This window comes from Anopheles funestus, chromosome 2RL, assembly GCF_943734845.2.
Source record: "Anopheles funestus chromosome 2RL, idAnoFuneDA-416_04, whole genome shotgun sequence".
Lineage (NCBI taxonomy): Eukaryota > Metazoa > Arthropoda > Insecta > Diptera > Culicidae > Anopheles > Anopheles funestus.
The window spans coordinates 29,038,985-29,062,884 of NC_064598.1; the positions used below are offsets into that span (position 1 = coordinate 29,038,985).

The 23,900-nt window shown below is 42.7% G+C and overlaps 1 protein-coding gene across 6 annotated transcripts in view; it reads right to left on the minus strand.

The window, feature by feature from the left end:
• Positions 1 to 2,509: 2,509 nt before the first annotated feature.
• Positions 2,510 to 23,900, minus strand: part of LOC125761474 (ABC transporter G family member 23) — a 40,387-nt gene continuing 18,996 nt past the window's right edge. For 3 of the 6 annotated variants that reach the window (XM_049422619.1, XM_049422621.1, XM_049422620.1), the window contains exons 3-12: positions 8,993 to 9,154; positions 5,514 to 5,632; positions 5,232 to 5,427; positions 4,953 to 5,154; positions 4,731 to 4,882; positions 4,516 to 4,660; positions 4,337 to 4,423; positions 3,843 to 4,233; positions 3,519 to 3,768; positions 2,510 to 3,450 (exon numbers count right to left, since the gene is read on the minus strand). In XM_049422619.1, coding sequence (XP_049278576.1) covers positions 2,883 to 3,450; positions 3,519 to 3,768; positions 3,843 to 4,233; positions 4,337 to 4,423; positions 4,516 to 4,660; positions 4,731 to 4,882; positions 4,953 to 5,154; positions 5,232 to 5,427; positions 5,514 to 5,632; positions 8,993 to 9,154 — 2,272 coding nt within the window. In that variant the 3' untranslated portion in view covers positions 2,510 to 2,882. Of the gene's footprint in view, positions 3,451 to 3,518; positions 3,769 to 3,842; positions 4,234 to 4,336; positions 4,424 to 4,515; positions 4,661 to 4,730; positions 4,883 to 4,952; positions 5,155 to 5,231; positions 5,428 to 5,513; positions 5,633 to 8,992; positions 9,155 to 15,711; positions 16,599 to 23,900 lie in introns of those variants that run through there. The other 3 variants (XM_049422623.1, XM_049422625.1, XM_049422624.1) reach the window with 3 other exon arrangements.

A 23,900-nucleotide genomic window follows, 5' to 3' on the forward strand; every position in this document is an offset into this window, starting at 1 on the left:
GTACATAAACCTTCCAAGGGACATCGGTGCTAAACGTGGTTTTTTTGTTTTGCACACATTGAACAAGTCAGACACATGTAACGTACTTGGTGGTGCAACAGTAACAACAGTCATTTGTGTAGCAAGTTTAGGACCGAATTTATGTCATCGCTAATGTTGCCTTTGACCTTCTCACACACACACACACATACGATGGGTAGATTTAAAACATACGTAAACTCCTTACAGTATTATTGGACGAAAAAGGGGATAAAGAGAATACTCTATCGCGTCTAACCGTAAGCCTGATAGACACAGATTGCGGGATTAATATATATATTTATATATGTATGTATATATGCATGCACAGTACGGCCCATAGTGTACCACATACGGACACATTTTGTGAGTCGAAAACATAAATTACATTCCGTGCGATCACAGCAATTTTTGCTGATCGCGCTTTGATTTTCAACCAAACAACCCATTTTTTGGGTTTTTTTTTGAATATGTAATTTATAAATCCGAGGGAGTTTAGACTGTTGTGGTGATGCTTCTTTTGCCAAGAAAAAAAAAAATCATTTCTGATTTTGAAGTTCCAGAACTGTCTGATCAAAATTGAATGATCTCTTCTTGTCAGCTGCGTGCTGAGCATGGATCAAACTTTTTTGCAGCAAATGCATATATTCTTAGTGGCCTGAACTGTGTATGTGTGTATTGGATTACGTGACTGTGTGTGTGTGCATGCATGCGTAAACCAATTGTTTTGGATCCTTCATATTACACCATTAGATTAATACAAAATACTCTGGTATGATGATACATATTTATAATAAAAAATAGCTTTTGCTCATTGCTTTACAATCACAGTTCACATTGACGCGTTCGTGTATATGTATGTTTTTTTTGTTGTTGCTTTGTTTTAAGTGTGTAGTTTTTTTTTATTAGTTTGTTTTGTTTGTTTTTTTACTTTTCCTGTCCACTTTCTTTTCCCTCTTGTTGCATTTCAAAAAGTATACCCCCACCCATTACTCATTACAAATATAGCCACACGAACACGAATTTTCAATCTGTATTCCCCTCCCCGTTCACATCCATGCGTACATAATGTACTACGCGAACATACCGACACAAAACACAGTCATGCTTCACACGCGCACTCCAAACCCCGTTCATACGAATTGTCCGATCGATGATAATTCTTCATAGCAAAGCAATCATCTCATATTTGGCCGCCGACAGCCAAAAGACAGCATGTCGAACGGTTCGATTAGAATATTCCAGTCCTGCCTATCATGCTCATTCTCAGTAACAAACGGGAAACTTTCCGTCACAAACACTCTAACCAAACGGGAAGCAAATTTGCATTCCGCACACCCGTTAGAGTTTTTTCTTGGATCAATCAATCTGTCAAGATGAAAACCATAAACAAAATTCAAAATGGCAGTTCGTCGAGAGAAGCAACTGTATGATTTTTTAACAAAATTTGAGTTTTGAAGTCGCAAATCTCATCACCACTGTTGTATTTCGTGTGAATAATGAGTTACAAAAGAAGTGGACACCTCCGTATTCACTTTTTTATAATCAATTATCAAGAAAATTGTACTTTCCGTTGCTTTCGGCTGACGGAAAATTTTCTCTCTAACGGGGTTTCCGTTTGGCACAGGTAATGCAAATTTTTTACTTTCCGTTGAACATCAAGTTATCATTGATTTTTGAAACGTCTGAATGTGCCAAACGGAGAGCCAAACGGAAAGTCATAATACCAAAATGACATTTTCGTGACGTTTGAGAAGACGTTTGTTACTGAGAATGAGCATGTATATCCAGCAAGCGTTCTGTTATGGTAAAGCTCGCCCATCCTTGAGGTTGGACTTGTTGGCGAATGATTTAAAAACAAAAAAAAACAAAAGAAAAGAAACAAAACCGCCAACAGCTCCTCTGCGAGCAGATCCTACGGGTAACTGGAATTTCTTACTTAATCATGCTCATTCTCAGTAACAAACGGGAAACTTTCCGTCACAAACACTCTAACCAAACGGGAAGCAAATTTGCATTCCGCACACCCGTTAGAGTCGATGAAAGCTTCATCGACTTTTTTCTTGGATCAATCAATCTGTCAAGATGAAAACCATAAACAAAATTCAAAATAGCAGTTCGTCGAGAGAAGCAACTGTATGATTTTTTAACAAAATTTGAGTTTTGAACTCGCAAATCTCATCATCACTGTTGTATTTCGTGTGAATAATGAGTTACAAAAGAAGTGGACACCTCCGTATTCACTTTTTTATAATCAATTCTCAAGAAAATTGTACTTTCCGTTGCTTTCGGCTGACGGAAAATTTTCTCTCTAACGGGGTTTCCGTTTGGCACAGGTAATGCAAATTTTTTACTTTCCGTTGAACATCAAGTTATCATTGATTTTTGTAACGTCTGAATGTGCCAAACGGAGAGCCAAACGGAAAGTCATAATACCAAAATGACATTTTCGTGACGTTTGAGAAGACGTTTGTTACTGAGAATGAGCATGAATATAGTTTTATTGTAAAAAGAAAAGAAAGGGACAAAAGCAGTACCATAGTAGCAGCTAGTGTTGAAAGGGCGATAAAAAAGTGATAGATGAGAGTTCAAGACATAAGATTGAGCAAATTGTAATGTGTGTATGTTTCATGTACAGCACCACAGGTCGTGATGCTACGCGTCCCTTTTTTGCTATATAGTCTTTCTTCCCACACATATGCACGATCATACGCTGTTTTTGGATCGACGACTAATGGCGATGTACACCACCCAAAGTGGGGGGTTACAGTCGCATCAGCCGGGTATCGTTTGAGCGTAGCCACGGATAAAACGAAACCCCGAAGGTGAAAATGAAAATGTTTCCCGATCGTGGCGCTTTGCATTTAGCCTCGCTTAAACTTCAGCACCAGCATCGTGATGACAAGGAACAGCGCAATCCAGGCGATCGTGGAAACGAAGCCCATATATACGTCTGGTTCCATTATGCTCCAGCCACGGGCCAGTATCGAGCGCAGGGATGTCGTGGCCAACGTGAGCGGTAGACAGAGCGAAACGTATCGCAACACAAGCGGCATACCTTCGATGGGCCAAATCACACCGGAAAGGAGCAACGTGGGATAGAAAGACCCGAGCGCCAGCTGGATGGCGTTACGTTCAAGCTCACAGATTGCCGAAATGACAAACCCGAAGCACATACCGCACAGACCCTGCAAGATGGTCAGTATGACGATCCAACCGATCTCACCATTGTTCGTTACACCGAATACCACGATCATGAAGATCAGTACCAGTGCCGTTTGGCCGCACATTACCACAAACTGTGTGACGACGTGCGAGAACAGAATTTCGGTCGGTGTAACACCGGCAACCCATGAACGATCGAGCAAACCTTCGGTACGTTCGATGATCAAAGCTGAAGAGGTTAACGCCACTGCCAGGAAGAACACGATACTGTAGACGAAAGGGAAATGCACATTAATGGAGACACTGTACATTATGCTGTGGGTAGAGAAACTTACGTCAAAATGACTCCTGGCGCAACGAAGTCCGTGAACGATGGATCATTTGTGCCGTAGATCGGAGCCTTGAACTGAATCGGTACATCGCCAAGTTTCGGGTTGTTGTCGCACACTCGGAGCAGCTGTTGGGCAAACTCCCGATACGCTACTTGCAGGTCCCGGTTGAGCATGATACCGATCTGCTGGTTAGACATATCGAGCCACACACGAATCTCCGATTGATCCAACGTTTCGTCGTCCGCATCACGTCCTATTAAGGTAAATGGTGTAAACGCATTAAAGAAACAATTTCCAACAATTCTATAATTATTGAATAATACTAACCAAGCGCTATGCGAGCCACAAGTGCGTCGGTAAAGTTGTCCGTAAAGTATAGAGCACCCCAGGCATTTCCATCCCGTACCGCACCGAGCGCCGAATCAAGATCCGTGTAGTACTCTTTCACGATGGTAGTGTTTAGGTGGCTCAGATATCGACAGGACAGATTGGTAAAGCTGCACCCAGGATCGAACGCACAGTCTTCACCGATGGTCGAGTTCATTTCACCGTTTACGATGGCCATCTTCAAGTTGGTTGGGTCACGTCCAATTGCCAAACAGAACAGAATCACCTGCATTACCGGTAGGGCGAAGATGAACAACATCACACCCACGTTTCGCCACATGCGCAGGAAGTTTTTGACGAGCAGTGCTCGGATTTTTCCCTTCGATGTGAACTTTGGAGATGGGAGACAACATAATTTTAAAAATTAATAATAAATTCTCACCAAAAGTGTCATCCAAACGAGTGAACGAATGTGAGGATCAGATGTAACTTACATTGGAACAACCCGAACATTCGGTACAGTTATCGCATTCGACTGCCTGACTGATCGCACCGGGCGCTGACCCATTGAGTCCGTTAATCTGGTGTAAAAAAAATTGGTGGATTAGCTTTCCAACTCCCGCATTTCATGCGAAGGACTTAACTTATTGAAACCGAGGCTCAAAATACTTACAGCAATGGTGGATCCGTTACTGTCACTGATGAGTACTTCCTTGCTCTGGTGGAAGTTTAGTCCGACGACACCACTTTCCTGGCTGACGTAGACTGGGTTATCCTTTTTGTTGCCAAATGCTAGCGCCGACAGTGATATGTTGTTGCTAAACGATAAATGTTCTCTGTTAGCGCTTCATTCGACTCCAGTGTAATGCAATCGCTTGAAGATCTTACCTGATGTTCAACTCAGCTGGTGCCACATTAGCTTGACCCTGTTTGCGTGACAGCTTCAGGAAGACATCTTCCAGGCTGCTGCAGCGATACATCGACAACAGACAGCTGGGTGATTCTTCTGCCAACAGGCGACCAGATCGCATCAAACCGATCTGAAAGGAGGCGAATAACAAGATTTTAAGTAACTGCTTCAAAGAAATTACCGGAATTCTTCCAACATACCGTATGTGCTTGTCGGGCTTCTTCGATGTAGTGCGTCGTAATGATGACAGTTTTCTGGCCGGCCTTGGTGATGTGTACGAGATGATTCCATATACTTTGTCTAAGTAGTGGATCCACACCGACGGTTGGTTCATCGAGAATGAGCAGCTCCGGATCGTGCATCAGGGCAACGGCAAACGAAACTCGACGCTGTTGACCACCACTGGAAGTAGCAAGAAACGTACAAGATTAGTAATGTCTTGACGCAATTTCCTATTCTTTGATATCAACACCCCTTACCTCAAGTTCTTCACCAACCGAGACTCCGATGGCAAATCGAGAAAATTGAGCAAAAACTGTAACCGCTCGACGATTTCTGACGTGTGCATGCCAAAGATCCAGCCGAAGTACATCATCGTTTCGCGGATCGAGAATTCGCCGTATAAAGCTATCTCTTGCGGCATGTAACCTACGCGTGCTCCTGGAACTCCAGATCCTGGATCGGGGGAAAAATGTGATACAATGAAGAAAAGGAGTTTAATGGACGATAATGAGACATCAGCCAAAGAGGTTTTCACTTACCCTTTGTTCCCGGCTTTCCTCCAAGGACCCATATTTCTCCTGAGTTTAGTCGCTTTCTGCCTACTATGCATGATAGAAGTGTCGTTTTACCGCAACCGGATGCTCCTAAAAGTCCATAACTGTAAAGAACGAGCGAAGGTACATCAGAAAAGTGAGAAGATATTCATAATTTGAGACAAATGAAATGTTACACCCCATATTCAACATTCGTCTCGTCCAGTCCCCAATTTGCTAGATAATCACGATTTGGTTCAAGCAGTAACCATTACGTCCAATACGCGGATGCTTGATGGGTACAACGAGAGCTAATTGTTTCCACGGTCTGTTACCGTCAACTACCTTTTTGTTGCGACGAAACAAACAAAATCACACACAAGGGTATCTAAACAGCAATGCTGATCCTCGAAGCGTCACAATACTTTAAGCGCGTTCTGCCGAATTCATTCCGATCACGTGCCAACGATTTATGTACGCCTTTGGACGGTTGGGATGTCCATTTGCGTTAGATGGCCTCCGCTGGTGACTGCTTAAGGCAACGAAATAAATAATCACTCGCCATCACGGCGCAGTGCCAAAGCGAATGGTTCAGATCGCTCTAGACCATTACACGATCTGTAAAATTCCTGTGTGGCTGCTGGTGATATGGCGACGCTTAATGTGTAATAAAAATATTCTACCCGTATGATGGACTCCACTGTAAAGCGGCGTACCGTGGAGGATTTGCAAATAAAACGCCATCAATCAACCAGTTCCCGCCAGTCGATGTTGAGATAGTGTGCGATACGATGCATTTGGGATGCATCAATAGATGCACTTGCTATACGAATATGGTACATGTATGGAAATCATATAGTTGGAAACTGTCCTTTATTCCGGAATGTTTCTTGAGGGTTCACTACACAATGATCATTTCGAACCGTTCGGCTTTGTTTTGTATTGAGGAAGATAGTAGCAATATTGAGCTGATGTTGAACAGAAGTGTAGAATTGTATGATAATTCAAGTTATAGCTCATTGTCCTCACACTTTTTTTGTTGTATGTCTAGAAATCCTATATCTTTCACTTTGTTTCCACCTGTAGCGTGTCATATGTTGTGAAGACGTGGATATAATTATTTGAACATATGCAACACATTACCGTCTATGATTGTTTACACGTAAAAGGTTCTAAAAGTTCCCTTGACCTTTAAAAATGTTGTAACAACTTTTTTGGGGCATCGAAAGGCAAAAAAACCTGATGCTTTGAACGTGTCTTCAATGTGCAACCATTGAACAATGGTCCGGAAGTGGCATAACCAAGGACGATACGGCAGCGAATTGCTAGTGATTGTTCCCTTTCGGGCCAGTGTTTGTTTGGCAGTGTGAAGAAAATATAACCGGAAGACCCTTGCTGTGCAGCGTCTTGGATGATTCCACCTGGACGAATCAAGACCATTGTGTGGTTCGTACGTTGGGTAGGGACTGAGACAAGAGACAATGTACCACTATCGTGCCGTAAGTGAAATGAGCAGGGACGTAAATAAATTGCCCTACAGACGTTACGGTGGTAAGGCCATACAATTGTGGCCATATTGTTATCAAATCATAAAACACGGAAATAAACAAAAAGAAACATCAAGTGTCGTTGAACGTGAATTTACAAGGAAAAAGGAATTCTACCTTCCACAATCTTTGGACATAATTAAGATGATTTGGTCTCAATAATCATGGAACGGAATTTCTGTTTTGACATATTTGTACTTGATCAACATATTTGACATATTTGTGTAATGATCAACTTGTACTTATGATAATATTACATTTTTTGAAATTCTCCTATATGAATTTGGTGGCGGTCTAAATATTTCTAACTACCAACCAATTACTTTTGTGTCCATCCAACCGTTACGGACCGGGTGTACACGTACGTCCGCATTGTATACCCTGGCAAGTCATCATTGCATCGTGCAGCCGGTACAATGGGCTTGAAGAGCATTTCATATTGCATGCTGAAAGTGATGTGTTGCGATCGTTCCTACATTACAGCGTACCGGAACGGGCAGTAAACTTTCGACCTCAGCGAAAGGTTTGTTTCTTTGGGTTAGGATGAGAAATGGTTTAGGGGCCCACAAACAACTCCCACAGCACATCTTGCTTGGGCAGAAAGATCGAAGGTTAATTCTCGCGTGACCCTTACAGATATTTAACTTCACCACAATTCAACACAAACAAAAGAAAAGTACTTTTACATGGTTCGTTGGTTTGAAGGTTTTGTTTTTCACATAGAAAAACACATTTCTCGACCACACGATGGTCACCATAAATTGAGAGTAAAATTGCCACTTTTCATCCGGATGCTGTCGGTTGGAAAAGTGTGTATGTTTGTGTTTGTGTGCCGATCAAATGGTTCAACAGCGGAACACAATGTGTACAGCAGCAACAACAAAAAGGTGTAGAAAAGCATCAGTGGACAAAACGGTAGCAGAAGAGACGTTGGCTGTGGGGCGTTTTTTTTTTGTTTTTTGGAAAAGTTGATGATTAGCAAAGATGAACGCAATCCGTAATTACTTCCGTGATAGTGGCATGGAACGGTTGTTCAAAGTAGTAATGCGAGGGATCGCTTACAGCCACAACAATTCCGTTGACTGTGGCTCGTTTGCGGCGATTGAAAACGTTGAGGAAGAAACGAACGCACGATCGTGCCTTCCCCAAATTGCGTTTTCGGGCAAAAATTAAATGAATGTGAGAATTAGAAAAAAAGTTAAATCTCTTTGATTTCAGTACGAAAAAAAAATATATTGTAGTCATTGCAATTTCAAATTTCTGCAAGTTGTAGTTTCAATTTCTTACTATATTAAGTCTAGTTTTTCCGCCATCTAAAAAGTATTCCTCATCCTCTGATAGTCAAAGTTAATAGAAGAGCATACGCTTGGCACCAAGGGATTATTTACGTATCGTAAAAATTTAAATGAAATTAAATAGATAATTATCAGATGGGAGTAGGGTTTTTAAATTACCAATTGCAATTGCAGATTGCCAAAATATGTTCGAATTAAATAAAATCGAAAACAAAAGCATAATGAGTTTCCCTTTAGTGGGGCGTGTAAAAGTTTTAAAAAAAAAAAAAATCAGGAGGATAAATCAATAAGGATGGATGTATCAAAAGAAATCCATCAAAAATTAAATAACACGCTCTTGATCTTGCTTACGAACAAGTTAATTGGGAACGGTTTCATAAGAAATGATCATTCTCATACTTCATATTACTTTTTTCCATTTATAATATTGGAAATACCTTTCCAATAAGGAACAAAACATACTTCATATCTGTATTGCGAACATTAAGTCTTTTGCCCCGATGACAAATCTGATGAGTAATTCTCATTCACCCAAGAAAAGGCATGATCATCTTTAATGTTTTTTTTGCTGCTCTTTGCAAACACTCATCCATCCATGAAATTAATCGCACCATGAGTAGTAGAAAAAAACAACAACACTTACATAGTTCCTTTGGCTACTGTCATGTTAAGATTCGATAGAACTTGATTTGGTTTCTTCTTGGTGCCGTACGATTTGAACGCATGCCGCACGGAGACGGCATTCTGCTGTCTGCTCCACATCGTCCCTCCATCGTCGATCGTTGCCACACTGGTCTCGCTGCCGCTAAAGGATAAAAAAGATTGGAAGAAGAAAAAAAACATTCACATTATTAATTACTGTTTTTAATCAATGCACAGCTAAAGTAAAAATGGTATGGGGTATAAAAGGTTAAGAAGAGATGTTGATGGCAGTAGTACAGGATGTAGCAAAATTTGATGCATCATAAGTTTGTTGCTCAATACATAAAACGGAATGCAACCGAGTAGAGAAGAGAATACTCACTCTTTTCAGAGAGTTGAAACCAAGTGAAAGAGTGGTTGTAAGGATTTGAAACTTTTACTCATTCACTCATTTGAGAGTCATAAAAATATTACTTTAAACTAATGCTTTAATTACTCCTTGACTTCTCACTCACTCCCTCTGCCGACTAATTACTCACTCCTTGGGGTTTTTACTCACTCACTCTCTGTGCTGACTAATTTTGCGTTTCAACTCACGCAATAAGAGTGAGTAAGTGTTTCGTTACTCTTTTTGAATTTAAATCATTGTACTGCAGTTATTAATTATTTAAATTATTTAAATTTAATTTTTCGAAATTTTGTATTTCATGGCTGGCTGTTGAAACGTACAGAGAGTGAGTGAGTAAAAACGTAAATGAGTAAGTAAATGAGTCATAAAAACTCATTATGGTGAGTTGAAACCATAAACTCCTATGCACGACTAAACTCACTCACTCACTCTTACTCAGTGTGCACATCTTCTACAACCGAGATTGATTTGTTTCGTTAGTACTTTGCAGCTTTGTTTGCTTCATCCGTTACATTCGATGCACTTTTGGTCAGCTTCAAGTCCAAAAAGTAACGAGCGAAATGGTAGATGATTGCTGCATGTTTCATGATGTTTCTTTTTTGCCCTTCTTTTTTTCGCTCCCACCCCGGATCACATCATAGCGAATGAAAAAAAAAAACGGTGGCCGGGTGTATCTCGGTGTACGATTAAATGTGAACCATCACTGACTAATTGTAATTGCACATCTAGCCTTGATCTAACTCTAGCAACAGAGTGTGCCACAGCATCAGCTGCATGCTGGTGTGCTGCAGCGATGTCGTTTAGTGGTTTTGATCCTTCTGATGGTTCACTGTCGCGGATGGACTTTTGATACGCCGAGGAATTTTAACGACCAGCGTACGATGCAGACCGTTTTCGACACCAACTAGGTCTAGGATAGTGGTGTTTTATTGTTGACCCCAGAGTGTTATCTACCCATTTCCAACCAGTGTGTGGTGAAAGGAACTAAAGTATTTTTTACGATTAAAATAGCTGACATTTGGGCGCTCGTTGTGAGTAACATTAGTAACACTAAGTGGGAATGCGTGCTCTTGAAAGATAGACTCTAAGCTAGAGGAAGTATGTTACGTATTAGCTTCATTTCAAGCGTATCGATAAACACCCCAAAACCGATTGATGATATTGGCCTCATTTCAACTTTGTCAAAAAAAAAGTCATCATTTTGACACAAATCGCGAATCGCTGGTCACGCGTGTGCGAAGTTTCCTTTACGCCTAGTCCCTCGTCGGACTTTCCGGGAAGAGAAGGTCATCTTATGCTAATTCCCTGCGTAAGCCAATCATCCTCCAAGCAGCTTCACGGAACGTTTCGAAACACAACCGTACAGTGGATTGAATGCGTAATCGTAAAGCTGTTTTTTTTTATCACGCAATGATCAAACGAACCAATCCCCGTTTTCCACTGGCGTGATCGATACCGCGATGATCGTTGACCACTAAAAATAAACGCAAACGAAAAATACTTCCGCCATTCAATTCGAGAAGTGTACGTTTTGTGGATGAATGAAACGGCGAGGCGGCAGGAATCAATCCCCAACTCGGCTTCACTTTGTACGGCACCAGCACCAGGTTTGAGTGCAACTGCTGCAGTTGCTTTCATTTATGGAAGCTAGCATTTGCTCCGTAAAAGAGCCCGTCCCGAGGCCAGAAGCTTTCGAAAAAAAGAAGAAAAATAAAAACCGCGCCGCGGACCGGTAAGCCTCCGTCGAAGCTTTCCATTCGGCCATTCGGGCGTGCGTGCGAGGTTGAAGAAAACGAGTCGCGCAGAGTGCCAGCAGCAGTGAACTTTCAAGGACACCGGAACGTTGGCCGCATGTTGAATCATCGGCAGTTCGGTTCGCCGAAGGAGCAGTGAAATCATGCCACTACTATCGTGTGCCTATCGTTACTAGAAATGTTGCAAAAGATTGAGGTTTTTTGAGGTCTCGATAGAGGGTCTCGAAAGCTTGTTGTTGGAAATGGATGTTGCACTTCAAGTTGCGTTGAAATCGAAAACTTTGTATTAGAAAAGCATGAACCAAGCAATTTCTAAATCATGCCTAATCATATTGTATTTTAAAGAATCAAAAGATACCACCTGAATAAATCATATTTACTAACGAAACATATCCTGTTTCACACGCAAAATGTTTAAAGGCAAATAATCTGTCTGCAGCGCAAATTTTGTGGAAAAAAAAAACTCAAATTTGCACCAAATCATTGATGTTAGGATTCTGTTTTCCTAACCATAATCAAAGTAAATAGCTTCATTAGCATAGACGGTACGACGACGGCGACACACCGTTGGCAATGGACACGCTTGACGATGCTGATCTTACGTCAGGTCTGGTTACGATCAGGCTTGTTGCAGGTGCGTCCAGAACAAGGAAGTCTCTACAGAATAAAGAAGATGACCGTGAAGCAAACATACGAATCCAATACTGCTGACAACTTTTTGTACGTTGTCCCACCAAATGCCGCCATCTTGTCTGGATCGGTTTTTGTAGTCATATATTTTAGAAGGATATTTCGAAGAAAAGGAACATTCCAAGTTTTTATCAAGTTAATGAAGATTTAACTACTTAATGAAGTTTTTGTCGAGAATTCCAACCGTCTGTACTGCCAGACAAATGGCACTAATTGTGGAATAGATATGAAAACCGTAAATATACATTAAAATGGCACCTGGTTTCGGTATTCAATTAGACACCACATTACGGACAGACACGCTTCGAAAACGGTTCGAATATTAATGGCCGTAAGCTGATGTTAGTATTCTTACCGTGACATGTTTTGATATGGGAGTCTCGGCGTATTTTTTGTTGATCGTTAACTGAAACACACATGCGAAAGAAAAGCGATCCATCAGCACGACGGCACATCACATCACGCGTCCGACGTTCACGGCCCTAAGTACACTCCGGGTGTCTAACCTTGAGGGTTGGCCGCTTATAGTGCGTGGCCATCTCCCACTCACCGTGGTCAAGCCAGTACGAAAAGAGTGAGTGAGTGAGCGCGGGAGAAAAAATATGTACTAAGTGGCGTGATGTGCGTACTTTGTGTCATGAGCCGGAGCCAATCATCAATTGGTTTTACCCGCGATGTGTGCGACCAGCCGTTTTTGTGGACGATAGAAATCTGAAACATTTATTTACCCTTATTACAGCACCGACGCTGCTAATGTGTCCCTTCCACCGCGCCACGCCACCGGTGGGATGTTGGAGGGTCACATTTGCGTTTCGTTAAAACTCCTTCCCACTTCTCCCTTCCTAGCCACCCATGAATTCGGGGCGACCTTTCATGCTCCTCGCTATGCCTCGGTATACCCTAACCGGTTTCTAATCGACCTCTGTACCGTCATTACACCGGCCAGCGCCATCGCCTTGAAGCAATTGGCCCAAGACGGCAAATTTCGCCCCGAAACAGCAGGCTTCAAACATCCCAACTATGAACGATTGCGCACGATACACCCTGTTTGTCGTTTGTGCCACTACACCGCAAATGGTGTACGTAGTTTGAATACAGATTTGATGAAATGTAAAGATTAAAGTACATTTTCATACACATTTAAAGTAATACGCACACACAATTTGTATGTGTATGCGATGAAAAATAAAATCTCGCATGAAAAATGAATTCGAATGATTTGATGTTGCGTCGTCGATCGATCGAAATGGATCGCAGAATTGTGGTACACACACAAATACAGTGACAACCACTGGACTCTGGACACAACCAAACGTCTATTGACGTGCGCACTAATGGGCGCACACGCATATAGCAAAGAGGCTTTCTCTCGCAATCCCATCCGTTTTCCATCAACCCCACCGTGATACGCCACCCGAACGACCGTTGGGGGGTGGGGCCCGGGGGGGGTAGTGAATGTGTGAGAAAAGATTGAATTGAGAAAGAAAAAAAGCGTATGCGCGCGTACGGCTGTATGTGTGCGTGTGTATAAATCCATTGCGGACACTCGCACACACTCTCACACGCCACTTGTGGGGTGCAACGCGAACGAAACTGAATTGACCTTCGGAAATGTAGGCCGTCTCGTTTGTTGTATAACATCGCGATCGCACGCCACCGTACCCGTCGCCTTCGTATGGTGCGGTTCGTCGCCACCACGGCCATTGCAGTCTTTCGTTCGACCGTCTTGAGCCGGTTACTTTAAGCGCGCGCGCGACGATTATTTGGTTGTTTATGTGCACCAATGTGCAAATGATGCGTTTGCCGGTATCCTCGAGAAACATTTTAATTTTTAAAGAACAGCACAAAACAACGGTTTCCACACCCTTTATCAACGTTGGTTTTTGCTTTAGAACTAAATCTACAAAAAAACAACCGTATACAGTGTCAACCTTGCGGGTTTGTTTTTGAACAACCACGCATTAGCTTTCCGCTTACAACTGTAAACTACCAAAAACCTTTTTATGATGCTCTAAGCCTTGCTAGAGATACTCTCGATTTTTTTGCTTAGCGCGTATCTTTTACCGTACAGCTGACGTCACTTCACAAAAAGGAGAGACTTACAGAGAGAAGAAGAGTGATCGCTCTCGCGGTGTCGTGCCGGAATGTTTCTTGTGATCATTTTATTGTTGTGTTACAAGCGATTCACAATTTCATCGCCCGCCGGAGGGTTGTGGCGCAATGGGCACGCGAATAATCACCACCATATCCCATGCGGTCGAACCAAAAACCTCCCCGTGTTTTGTTTGCCCTTTTGCTACACGCCGTCACTTAATGTGGCGCAATTAAGCTAAGAAAGGTGAAAAAGCAGCAATAGCAGTGCCGGTACATGCGCGATGGTGCAAAAGGGCAACGCAGAAGACGAAGCAAACATTACAAACAAAACAATTACTTACAAACCCGTGTATACGGGATTGATACAGCGCTTGGTAAAGTATTATTTAGCATCCGTGAAACAGCGATCAGTTTGGATCGGTGGGTATGGATGAGAGACAAGAAAGAAAAAAATTAACGTTGTAAAACATCGGCAAACGATCGCATTAGCCATCCAGCTGAATGGTTGATGATGGCTCAATTACACAATTGCATTCAATGTACCATCCGGGAGGCCACCAAATGTGCACGATCAATCATGTTTACCGCAATTTCAATGGCATGAGGGCAATGGGGCGAAACAGATTTGGTTGATAAAGTTATTCAAAATCATAATACATTTGTATAAAAAAGCGTAATTCTGGTAGAAGATCGATGAAAATCGGGTGATTTGTCGCGTTCATCGATCGCGATCACTTCAGGGGTCCTGAAGTTTCATTTCTTTTCTTTTATCGTTATCTTTTCTTTAATATTTTTTTTGTATATTTTATATCTTTATTACAGTTCAGATATACAGTAGACATTGTCAAAACTATGGAGAAAAAATTCTTGTTGTATTTTTTTTAGCGTTTTTTACTGTACAGCACTTTAAAACCGGGGCTCAAAACTTTTAAACTATCAATGTTAAGGTTGACGTGAAATTTTCACTTTCCTAGAGCTGGTTTATACATATTTGTTTTATGTTTATGTTATGTTTTATTTGCCTTTGTTCCATAGTCAAAGTACTAATCAATGTTCAGTCAAAAATCTCTTTAATATTTTATAAATATATATTAAAAAATAGAAAATTAATAGAATCACTCTGTGGTAAATAAAAAAAAAGTGTGTACATATGGGTAGAGCAACAATTCTATCAAATCAGTAGCTAGACAATCGTTGCAAAGATAAAGTCTTGTAAAGTTTTGTTGTTTTTTTTAATTTTTTTTGTTAAATGTTTTTTTGCCATTTTTTTTTTGCTAAATGTTTATATTTTTATATTTATATTTATTTTACACTTTTGGATTAGTAAGATTTTTCACTAAATTCCTGTCAGTTTCGCCAATTCAGTTTAATGAGTAAAGCATGCTTGCAGTTAATTAAAATTTGAAAAAAAAAATGTTCAAACATTTTTTTTACTCGTTCTTGATCGTAAATAATTTCACGTGGAGAAAATAAAAACTGAAATTTTATTAGATCAAAAAAATGATCTGTGTTTTAAAACTTTACTCTCAAACCTACAATCACCCTTTCGAAAGATTCACGAATATTTTGTGAAAATAACAGAACATTATTAGAAAAAAAGATCCAGCCAATCATCAAGCTCTTTCCAAAAACGCTTACCAGTGAAAACATTACCCATTTTCATCGAAATAAACAACCACACAAAAAAACGATCTGATCTGTTTTTGACACCGATCGTCGAACAGTATTCGCAACAAACAATAATAGTCTGCTGATTGCTTCCGGTCTACTTACGTTATCAACATTTTATCATGTATTTCTGTGCGTCGGTTCGTGGGTACTGCTGTCGTAACAGTCGTCGGGGTGCTGTTTTTCGGTTGTTTGTGAGCGCACTTCCGTTCCGTTGAAAACCGGGCGCGCAAAGCTAATTGGTTCGCTGCGGCGTATTGCACCACTGGATGGTGGACGCGAAGTAGTGGTGAGTGTTGTCTACAAAAATTTGGACGCACAAAAACGCCACCAAAACTAAACACCTAGGCCACGAACGGGTCGTGAAGCCTATCGTCCCCGTTGCCGTGCTTCGGCAACCACCGACAGTGACACAGTGTTTTGGGCAGCAGCTCTGCCGCTACTGTTTTGCGTAAAAGTTCACCACCGAACAAGTTGCTTTTGTGCTTTAATAATATCACTTTTTCACCATGGATACATACACGCACTCACACACAAAACAACTATTAAGGCGGGAAAATCGATTACATTGACTAAAATAAAAATAATTGCGAAACAAACAACACCAAACAGAATTAATATTTATACACGAGAACGATGGCACTGGCGTTTGCAAATCACACTTCCGAATCGAGTTCTAGCGCTGAACTAATGCTGAAATCTGAGCGCAAGCGTACAAAGCACACTTCCCGAAGTTACGCTCCCACCATCCGTGGCACGGTGATCACTAATCGACGTGGATGATGACGTTGAAGAAGACAAAGTAGCAGCGGACGAGAAAGCGGGGGTGAAATATTGTGGGGTGCGAACCCTTACAACACTCGGCGTAGATCGCTATCACGAACCGGTAGTGTTAAGAAAGTGAGTAAATCATCTCGGAACGGTGATGCGGATGCAGTGCACCCACTATTCTACCGATTGGGTTTCCGCATTTTCAAATCGATTTCTGTATTTTCCCACCAGCTCAGATCAATTCCCAGAGGGAGGGTGGGAGGGAGGGTGTATTGTGGTTTGCTTCCGATGCTACTACGAAAATTTATCTTCCCAGTTTGCACGAGGCAACCAATGCGGTAAACATCGGTAAGGGCAGAATAACATCACAAGCCAGCAAATCCGCAAACCAAAGCAAACGATCTTAACAAAACCACCCAAATCGTTACGACACGCGATCGCACCCCAAGCGTTCGTTTAAGCGTTCGGCTGGTGTAGCTCAGTTCGCTGCATTCCGCTAATGCTTTACGCTGGGCACAAACATCGATTTCGACATTTTGCATCGACCGCCGGCGCGCGCGTCCCCTCCTTAGCAGAGCCCGTCCCGCGGATTCGTTCGGGCCAGAATTAAGCAACGTAGCTGTTCGACTGGTTTGGTGCACAAAACAACAACATCAACAACAAAAAAGCACTGATGGTGGGCACCCCTGAAGAGGGACATGTGTGCATGTGTGCTCGTTTAGGCGAGTAAGTGCACAGCCGAAGAAGGAGAACCGAGCAATCATGGCTTCACACGCATACACTGCCACAACACACAGCACATCGCACGAAGGATTTCTTGTATAACTGGCATACTAATGGCAAAACACTACGGTCGATCGCAAGTCTACTACAAGTGTACCAAGTACGCAAACATCGCAACAGTTTGAGGTCTTTGTGGCTTGCAATCTTTCGTTCGGCTTCGTCGCATGGTTCGCAAGTTCTTTGTTGGTTTTGGGAGGGGGTAGGACGGAAAAAAGGTGAAATGAGTTTTTTCTTTGAGGTAGGGGTGTGTGCAAAACAAATTAACCAACATGATGTTGCCAAACACCAAGAATCGCCGAACGCCAAGAACGGATCCGCCAAATGGTCAGAAAGGGTGTTCTTCAGTGAAGAGTAAATAGATACTTTTGCACACATACGCAAACACTCGAAACCACACAGACACACACACACCCACAAGGAATTGGAAGATTGGAAAGGGTTGTTAGAATGGCAAAATTCTTCATTCGAAGGTTTTTTTTCTTCATTATTTCTTCTTGCACATGATGAAAAGAAGAGGGAGTCAAACGCAAAACATATTTGCTACACCGTTAGGCTACAACGAATGGCACAACCGGAGATGTTTTGCTGCTGGAATGATGAGATTGAGCAACAGTTTGCTTGTGTTTGAAAAGTTTTGACTTTTTTTTTCTCACATATGTTTTGTTTCACTATTTTCTTGCATTGATTCATCTGCTCAGTGTTTTCCAACATCTCATATTTAGGTGCTAGGGAAATTGAGGCCACTCTCTGGTTGGTAACTTTTGAGTAGCTCAAAGTCGTTTGTTTCAGTTGCAGATTCTGCCCTGTCGTGGGCGACAAGAGCTGACAAGTATTTTGCAGCTCAAAGTTCTTTTATCAGTTCCAAATCTCAATTTCAGCCGTTGGAGATATTCAAGTATTTACAAGAAATCCCAGAAATTACAAACCAAAATCTCTGAGGCTGAAGTACCATAAAGAAGACGAAGTACTTATTGGAGATTGAAACCAAATAATCAAATTTCTCCATTTTAATAGTGAAGTTTCCTTCTCTCTTTCGTTTTCCTTCAATACTAACGTCGTTAGACGTAAGACGTTAGACTTTTTATTTGTTTGCAATCATAATAAAACATTTAAAAAAATCTGCAAACTTTTGATATCCAATCGCGTTGCTACGCTTCACATAAACGAGCATGGAGCTGATATCGGTGAAGATTCACAAGGTTTTATGCAAATTGAATGTTCTTTTTGTTTCGTATGTCACCCAACATGATATCATGCCAATATATGCCGGATGCGCACAAAACCTGTTCCAATGATTTGCAAAATCCAGCTGCCTTTGTCACAAATCGCAAGGTAAAAAGACGAGCCTTTCACGATACGCACTTCCTACTGCCTTAACAACAGTTGCAAATAAAACAGGATCCCCGAACGGTGGGAGACAAACATTTTCGTGAGCTATATGCCGTAAAAAATGCGAATGACAAGATTTATGCCAATATCGGAATCGCATTTGTTCCCGAACCCTTATGGTAGGAGGAGAGGAGAACGATGAAATCCAAATCCACCTTTCACACGCGCTTTTGAGGACCATTGCCCAAGGCTTCAATGGTAGTGTACACGGAAACTTTTAAAAACCTTACTTTAAAGATGTAAAAACCTACGAGGAAATGGTTTCTACCATACCGGTTAACAGTAAATGCCAATATGTTTCACTCCTTTCGATTCTTTGTCCAAAACGTTTCATTGTGGTACCGACACGGAAATATATGTATTGCGAAATTCCGCAAGAGGATCGCTTAACCTGTTTGCTAATGCATATTTCAATCATTAAATCGGATAAAATTTGCATTCTCCAGATATGGGAAGATGGTTAATGACTATAATGAGTAGCTAGCCGTTTCCCTGGGTTGTAGTAACCAGTTTCTCTGCAATGCGATGCGAGATGTATTGGTTGGTGTTGATTTTAAAACTTTTAAGAATTTCCTACTAATGAATTCTGTTGCTGTTTTGTCCGAATCACTTCCTTGCTACGTGCACGCGTTTCCTATTACTGTGGGAGGAGAAAATTACTACTAATTTGTGAGCAAATACACGCTGAACTCATCCGCTGCTCCGCTAGAATTTCCACACGTTTCCAATACGGATTCGGTGGCCATTATAAAACCGCTCAACTTAGCGCGTAACAATGATACCACTCGTGGTTGTACTCATGCGTACGAGTTGTTAGTAACCGGAAATTCTGCCACCGGATTGAGCCTAATACCATGTTTCAGGTGTGGACGGTTTCACTACACTTGTCTAGCAATCTTAGAACAAATCGCTAATCCATCGCAATTACCTCACGCAATGTGCACGCGATGGGTTTTTTCCCTATTCATTTCCTACCCGCTGGTTTACATCATTTTCATCTCATCAGTTCGAGGCCACACATTGCGGGAGTGATAGCGTTGGTTTGGTATCGCTATCATACTAAACCCCGAAACAGGGTAGCCGTGTTTGTCAAGCACAAATTGTGCAGTCATACACGCATGCATCAGCATCAAGAAGCAGGAGTGAAAATTCGCACCAAGGGAACAAAGAAAAACAACAACGAAAGAGCAAAACATTGCCTGCGGCCCTACGGCGGTGGCAAGGTTTTCATGAGGAGGTATGGAGTATGGCTTTTCAGCGAGTAAGCTTATGTTGTGCAATGGTCAGCAGTTCCGTGGCGGATATCGTATGGCGGTCGAGTGGAGCGGTAGCAACGAGCAAAAAAAAAAAAACTTCGTAAAAACAAAAACAAAAACTAGGCAAAATATTCGTCACTTGGGGCAGCGAACAGCTGTTGCCACTAATTGCCAAACGGACTGCTGACTAGTGTTCAGCATTTTTCTGCCGAGCCCATTACATGTCCAGCGGACGAACCTAAAGGTCCCGCTGTAGAAGAGAAACTTGTGCAAAAGAGAAAAAAAGAAACATCAACATCCACTACTAAGGCGAGGTTCTAGGAGAGTGTTGGTTATCGAAAGTGGTGTCCCACATTCCAGCCACGGACGGGTGGGGTGGTGGATTATGCAAAAATGTTTCCCAGCTGTACACCGCAAGGAATCGAGGATCTTGTCTTGGTTCCCTAATCGACCAGCCTTCCAGCTACCGTCAGTCGTGAACTTCAACTGCAGCTCCGATCAGCACGGCGGTGACAGAGCCGTTGGGGAACTAGGCCTGGGGCGGAGCGCGGAGGAGAAGGGTGGCAAAAACCTCATCATGTCGCACCCCTTGTGCGGGCAACGGCGGTGGTGTAGTTGCGCACATATATTCGTTTTGGTGTGTGCAATTATTATTATTATGCACGATATGTTTCGAGCACACTCGCAATGCGCACCCGATGGAAAAGAAGTGTGTGAGAGATGGGCGAGTGAGGAGGGTGCTGTGTGAGGTGCGGTCACGAAAAATGAACGGCCCGGGGAATGGAAGGAGGCCAAACCAAAGAGTGGTAGTGGTGGTACTCGACGATTATCCAATTCGATTTGAAATCGTACTTATCTAATTCTGCCATTTTTGCACACGATCGTCTATTTGGTTTCGCACACGCATATGCACATCGAGCGACACACAAACACGCGTGTGCAAAACGTACCCGTCCTCTACCCATCATGGGCTTCGAGCAGCTAAAGAAAAAGCTGTTCCCAACAGTGTATGTGTGCGCGCGCACACACACGTGGGGCTGCATTGGTTTTGCTGCGCAACACAAACCACATTGCACCGTCAATCTGCGCTGCTCGGTTCCCGAACCACTGCAACTGGTTTTCTTTGCCTACTAAAACCTTCGTCTTGCATGTGTGTGCAGCAGCAGCAGCATAAACCATGCCGGTGTGAGAAATTCAAGAAAAGCGCCAACCGTGAAGGCCTTTTAGCTTTACGCCGAGGCTCCGATGGCTTCAGCTGGTGCGCTCCGTCCACCGCCGTATGCCAGCGTTGCCTTACCACGAAATGAAACTTTCAATTTCTGCCGCGGTGCAGATACGATTGCCTCCTTTCGGTTTGTTCTTCATGCTTGCCCCCCTAAAAAGAACGAGCCGAACCGCCGGCAGCCACCGGTGAGCACAGAATCTCGCGGTTACGGGGTGGGGGTGGGGTACGGTTTTGAAGCGTACGAGTTGAAAGTGAATTACCTTCAAAGTTGGTGGACCTGCACGCAAAAGTTGGATGCACTTGTTCGCGGTCGACCCAACGAAAAAAGGCTCCCAGCACAAAGAATTGAAGCACATAGAAGAAAAAAAAACACACACATCACTCAATTCGATCTCAACTGATCGCTTACGGTCAATCGCTACATAACGGTAAATATGCAATTGCACATAGCTTCGGCCAGAGGTTTGTTTCGCACTCGTCTGACGCCGTGGAGTGGGGATAGTAAGTATCCTTACACAACGATCACGATCGTTTGAATGACTCCGAAATCAGTTCGAAGAGGCTTTCTCAGGGGCAAATGTGGTGCGGTTTCAACAACCATTCCACCAACAGCTGGGCTTTATGGTAAAAAAACGGCAAGAATAGTTTAGCTATCTGCCTTTGGAGGGTTCCGATGTCCGGTTGACATTGAGAGCCCAGCATTGTAGCAAGAGGTCAGCCGCATGGAACGCACAACAGGAACGAGTTTTCTCATCGTATCGAAGCGGGGCGAGTTACGCGGACTTTGGGGATGATCTTTTACATGCGTCCGGTTGGGTTATCGTTCGCTAGGCTGCCAAGAGAAATCGAGCACACTTTCAAGGATCTAACCAATCTTCACCGATAGATTCCATCCCAGCCTAGGCTCTCACGGTTCTATCAAGGTGAACCAATTCAACACGCCATTGGTGAAATTGGTTCGATCGTCGCTCGTAGGAATGTGTTTTTTTTTTAAATGAAATACAACTACTCATCATCCGCTTAATGTCGGGTAGGTAGCGCCCGTACATCGGAACACCATGTTGGGGGATCGGAATCATAGCATTAGTTACCATTTACACCCCCGAGCGCCAAGTGATCGGTTGAAGTGACCTTATGTAACAATTCCTTTTTGCTAAGTTGCTCGTTGGCCACTCAACAACGGCTCAGTGCGTCCTTCAGCCGATAGACGATCCGGTGTGTACCGAACGTGTGCTCGAACGAATTAATCAAAGGGGTAGTGTTCCGATCAGCGCTAAGTCCAAGCATGGCGTTGGCACAATCCTTCCACATTGCCGACGTGATCCGGCTGCAGTAGAACTTCTTGTGCATTATAATTTGCTGCTCGGGAGGTCGTACCGATGTTTACACGGTATCGTAACGAATTCAGTTGGTGCAATCGAAACCTGGGGAACTTAATTGCACCGCACAACATTCAACCCCCTTTTCCAACGCTACTCCAAACTTCCAAAGCCTCTAGCGCCCCCAGTACTGTAGAGCGCGGAGTAGAAGTGTACGACCAGCTCAATTCTCAATCGGTGGTTGTTGTTTTAAACCGGTCACATTATCCTCGCCGATGTATGGTTTGTTGCAACACATCCTCGTCGATCGGTTCCCCCCAAAGGAATGTCTGTTTGGTAGCATACGATATGTTTTTTTTCTCTCTCCGGAGCCAGCCCATTGCTCAAGGGGAGTTCGCTTTATGTTCGAGTTGCATAGAAAAGAAAGGAAAAGTCCAACCTATTCTTGCGGCCTAGTAGTTGGCCGACTAAAAGGGCGCCTGCAGGCGTAGGTTTACGATGATTGGTTATGGTATGCTAGAACCGAACGCTCGATTAAGGCCAATCGGTGGTACATAATGATCTGTGAAATTGACCATATGTCGTTAGAAGGAAAGCGAATGGTTGGACAGCAGCGGTTGATAGGAATGTTTTTTTTCTTGTCCAGTTCAAGCTCTGCCAATCGATTTATGCTTTTTTTTTGGTGCATAAAACCTATCAACGTGCGGATATTGATTGTAAAGGTGAACGAAAGATAGACATAATAATTCATTTCATAACGATGTTGTACACGGTTTTTCTTGCCAATTGAGCAAAAATCGCTTCTATTAGAATGGCAACATTTGCTGAGAAATTTTAGCTGCAGTTTTTCATCATCACTCAGATGCACAATCTCTTCGCCAAGATGTCGAACTCATGCTCGGGTTCGATTTAATCTTCAAATCACCCAACAAGCGAGCGGTGAGATAGGAAAATGGGCAGTGACGCAATGTGGTTAGAAATTTAATAATTTAATAACAAAGCCATACTGCGAAAAAAATAAGCCCTTTTTTACATGACGCATCGCAAACAGCGCCTGCTCGTCAATTGCCGAGACGCATCGTCTCGAACGGCTTTTCATTCATTTGCAGCAAATTTTTCTTTCTCTCTCTGTCGTGCCATTTTCCCTTCCACGTTGCCTCCGCTTGTCGTAACCAAAAATGAAAATTCATTCAAACAACTTTTCCTTTTCATTGAGCGCCACAAACACACGAACACGTGTGTTTATATCTTTTCTTTTCTCCCTTTTGGCAGGTACAGGTTTCCATATTGTGCTCCAACCTTTCATGGTTCCTTTTCGTGTGGCTCAAATCACTACCACCACCTGCTGCCGGATGGAGGATTCTCCACCATTCGTCTTGCTACTCTTTACAGTCAACCAAACCAATTTCCCCAATCCCCCCCTGTTGGACACAATTTGCCATTGCGTAATGACAATTTTCTTTCCTATCCGGTGCTTCTCTGGGGAGTCTTCTTCTTCTTCAATGCATCATCCTTTTTTTGGGTGGGGAGAGGGAGTGTTGAGAGGGGGGT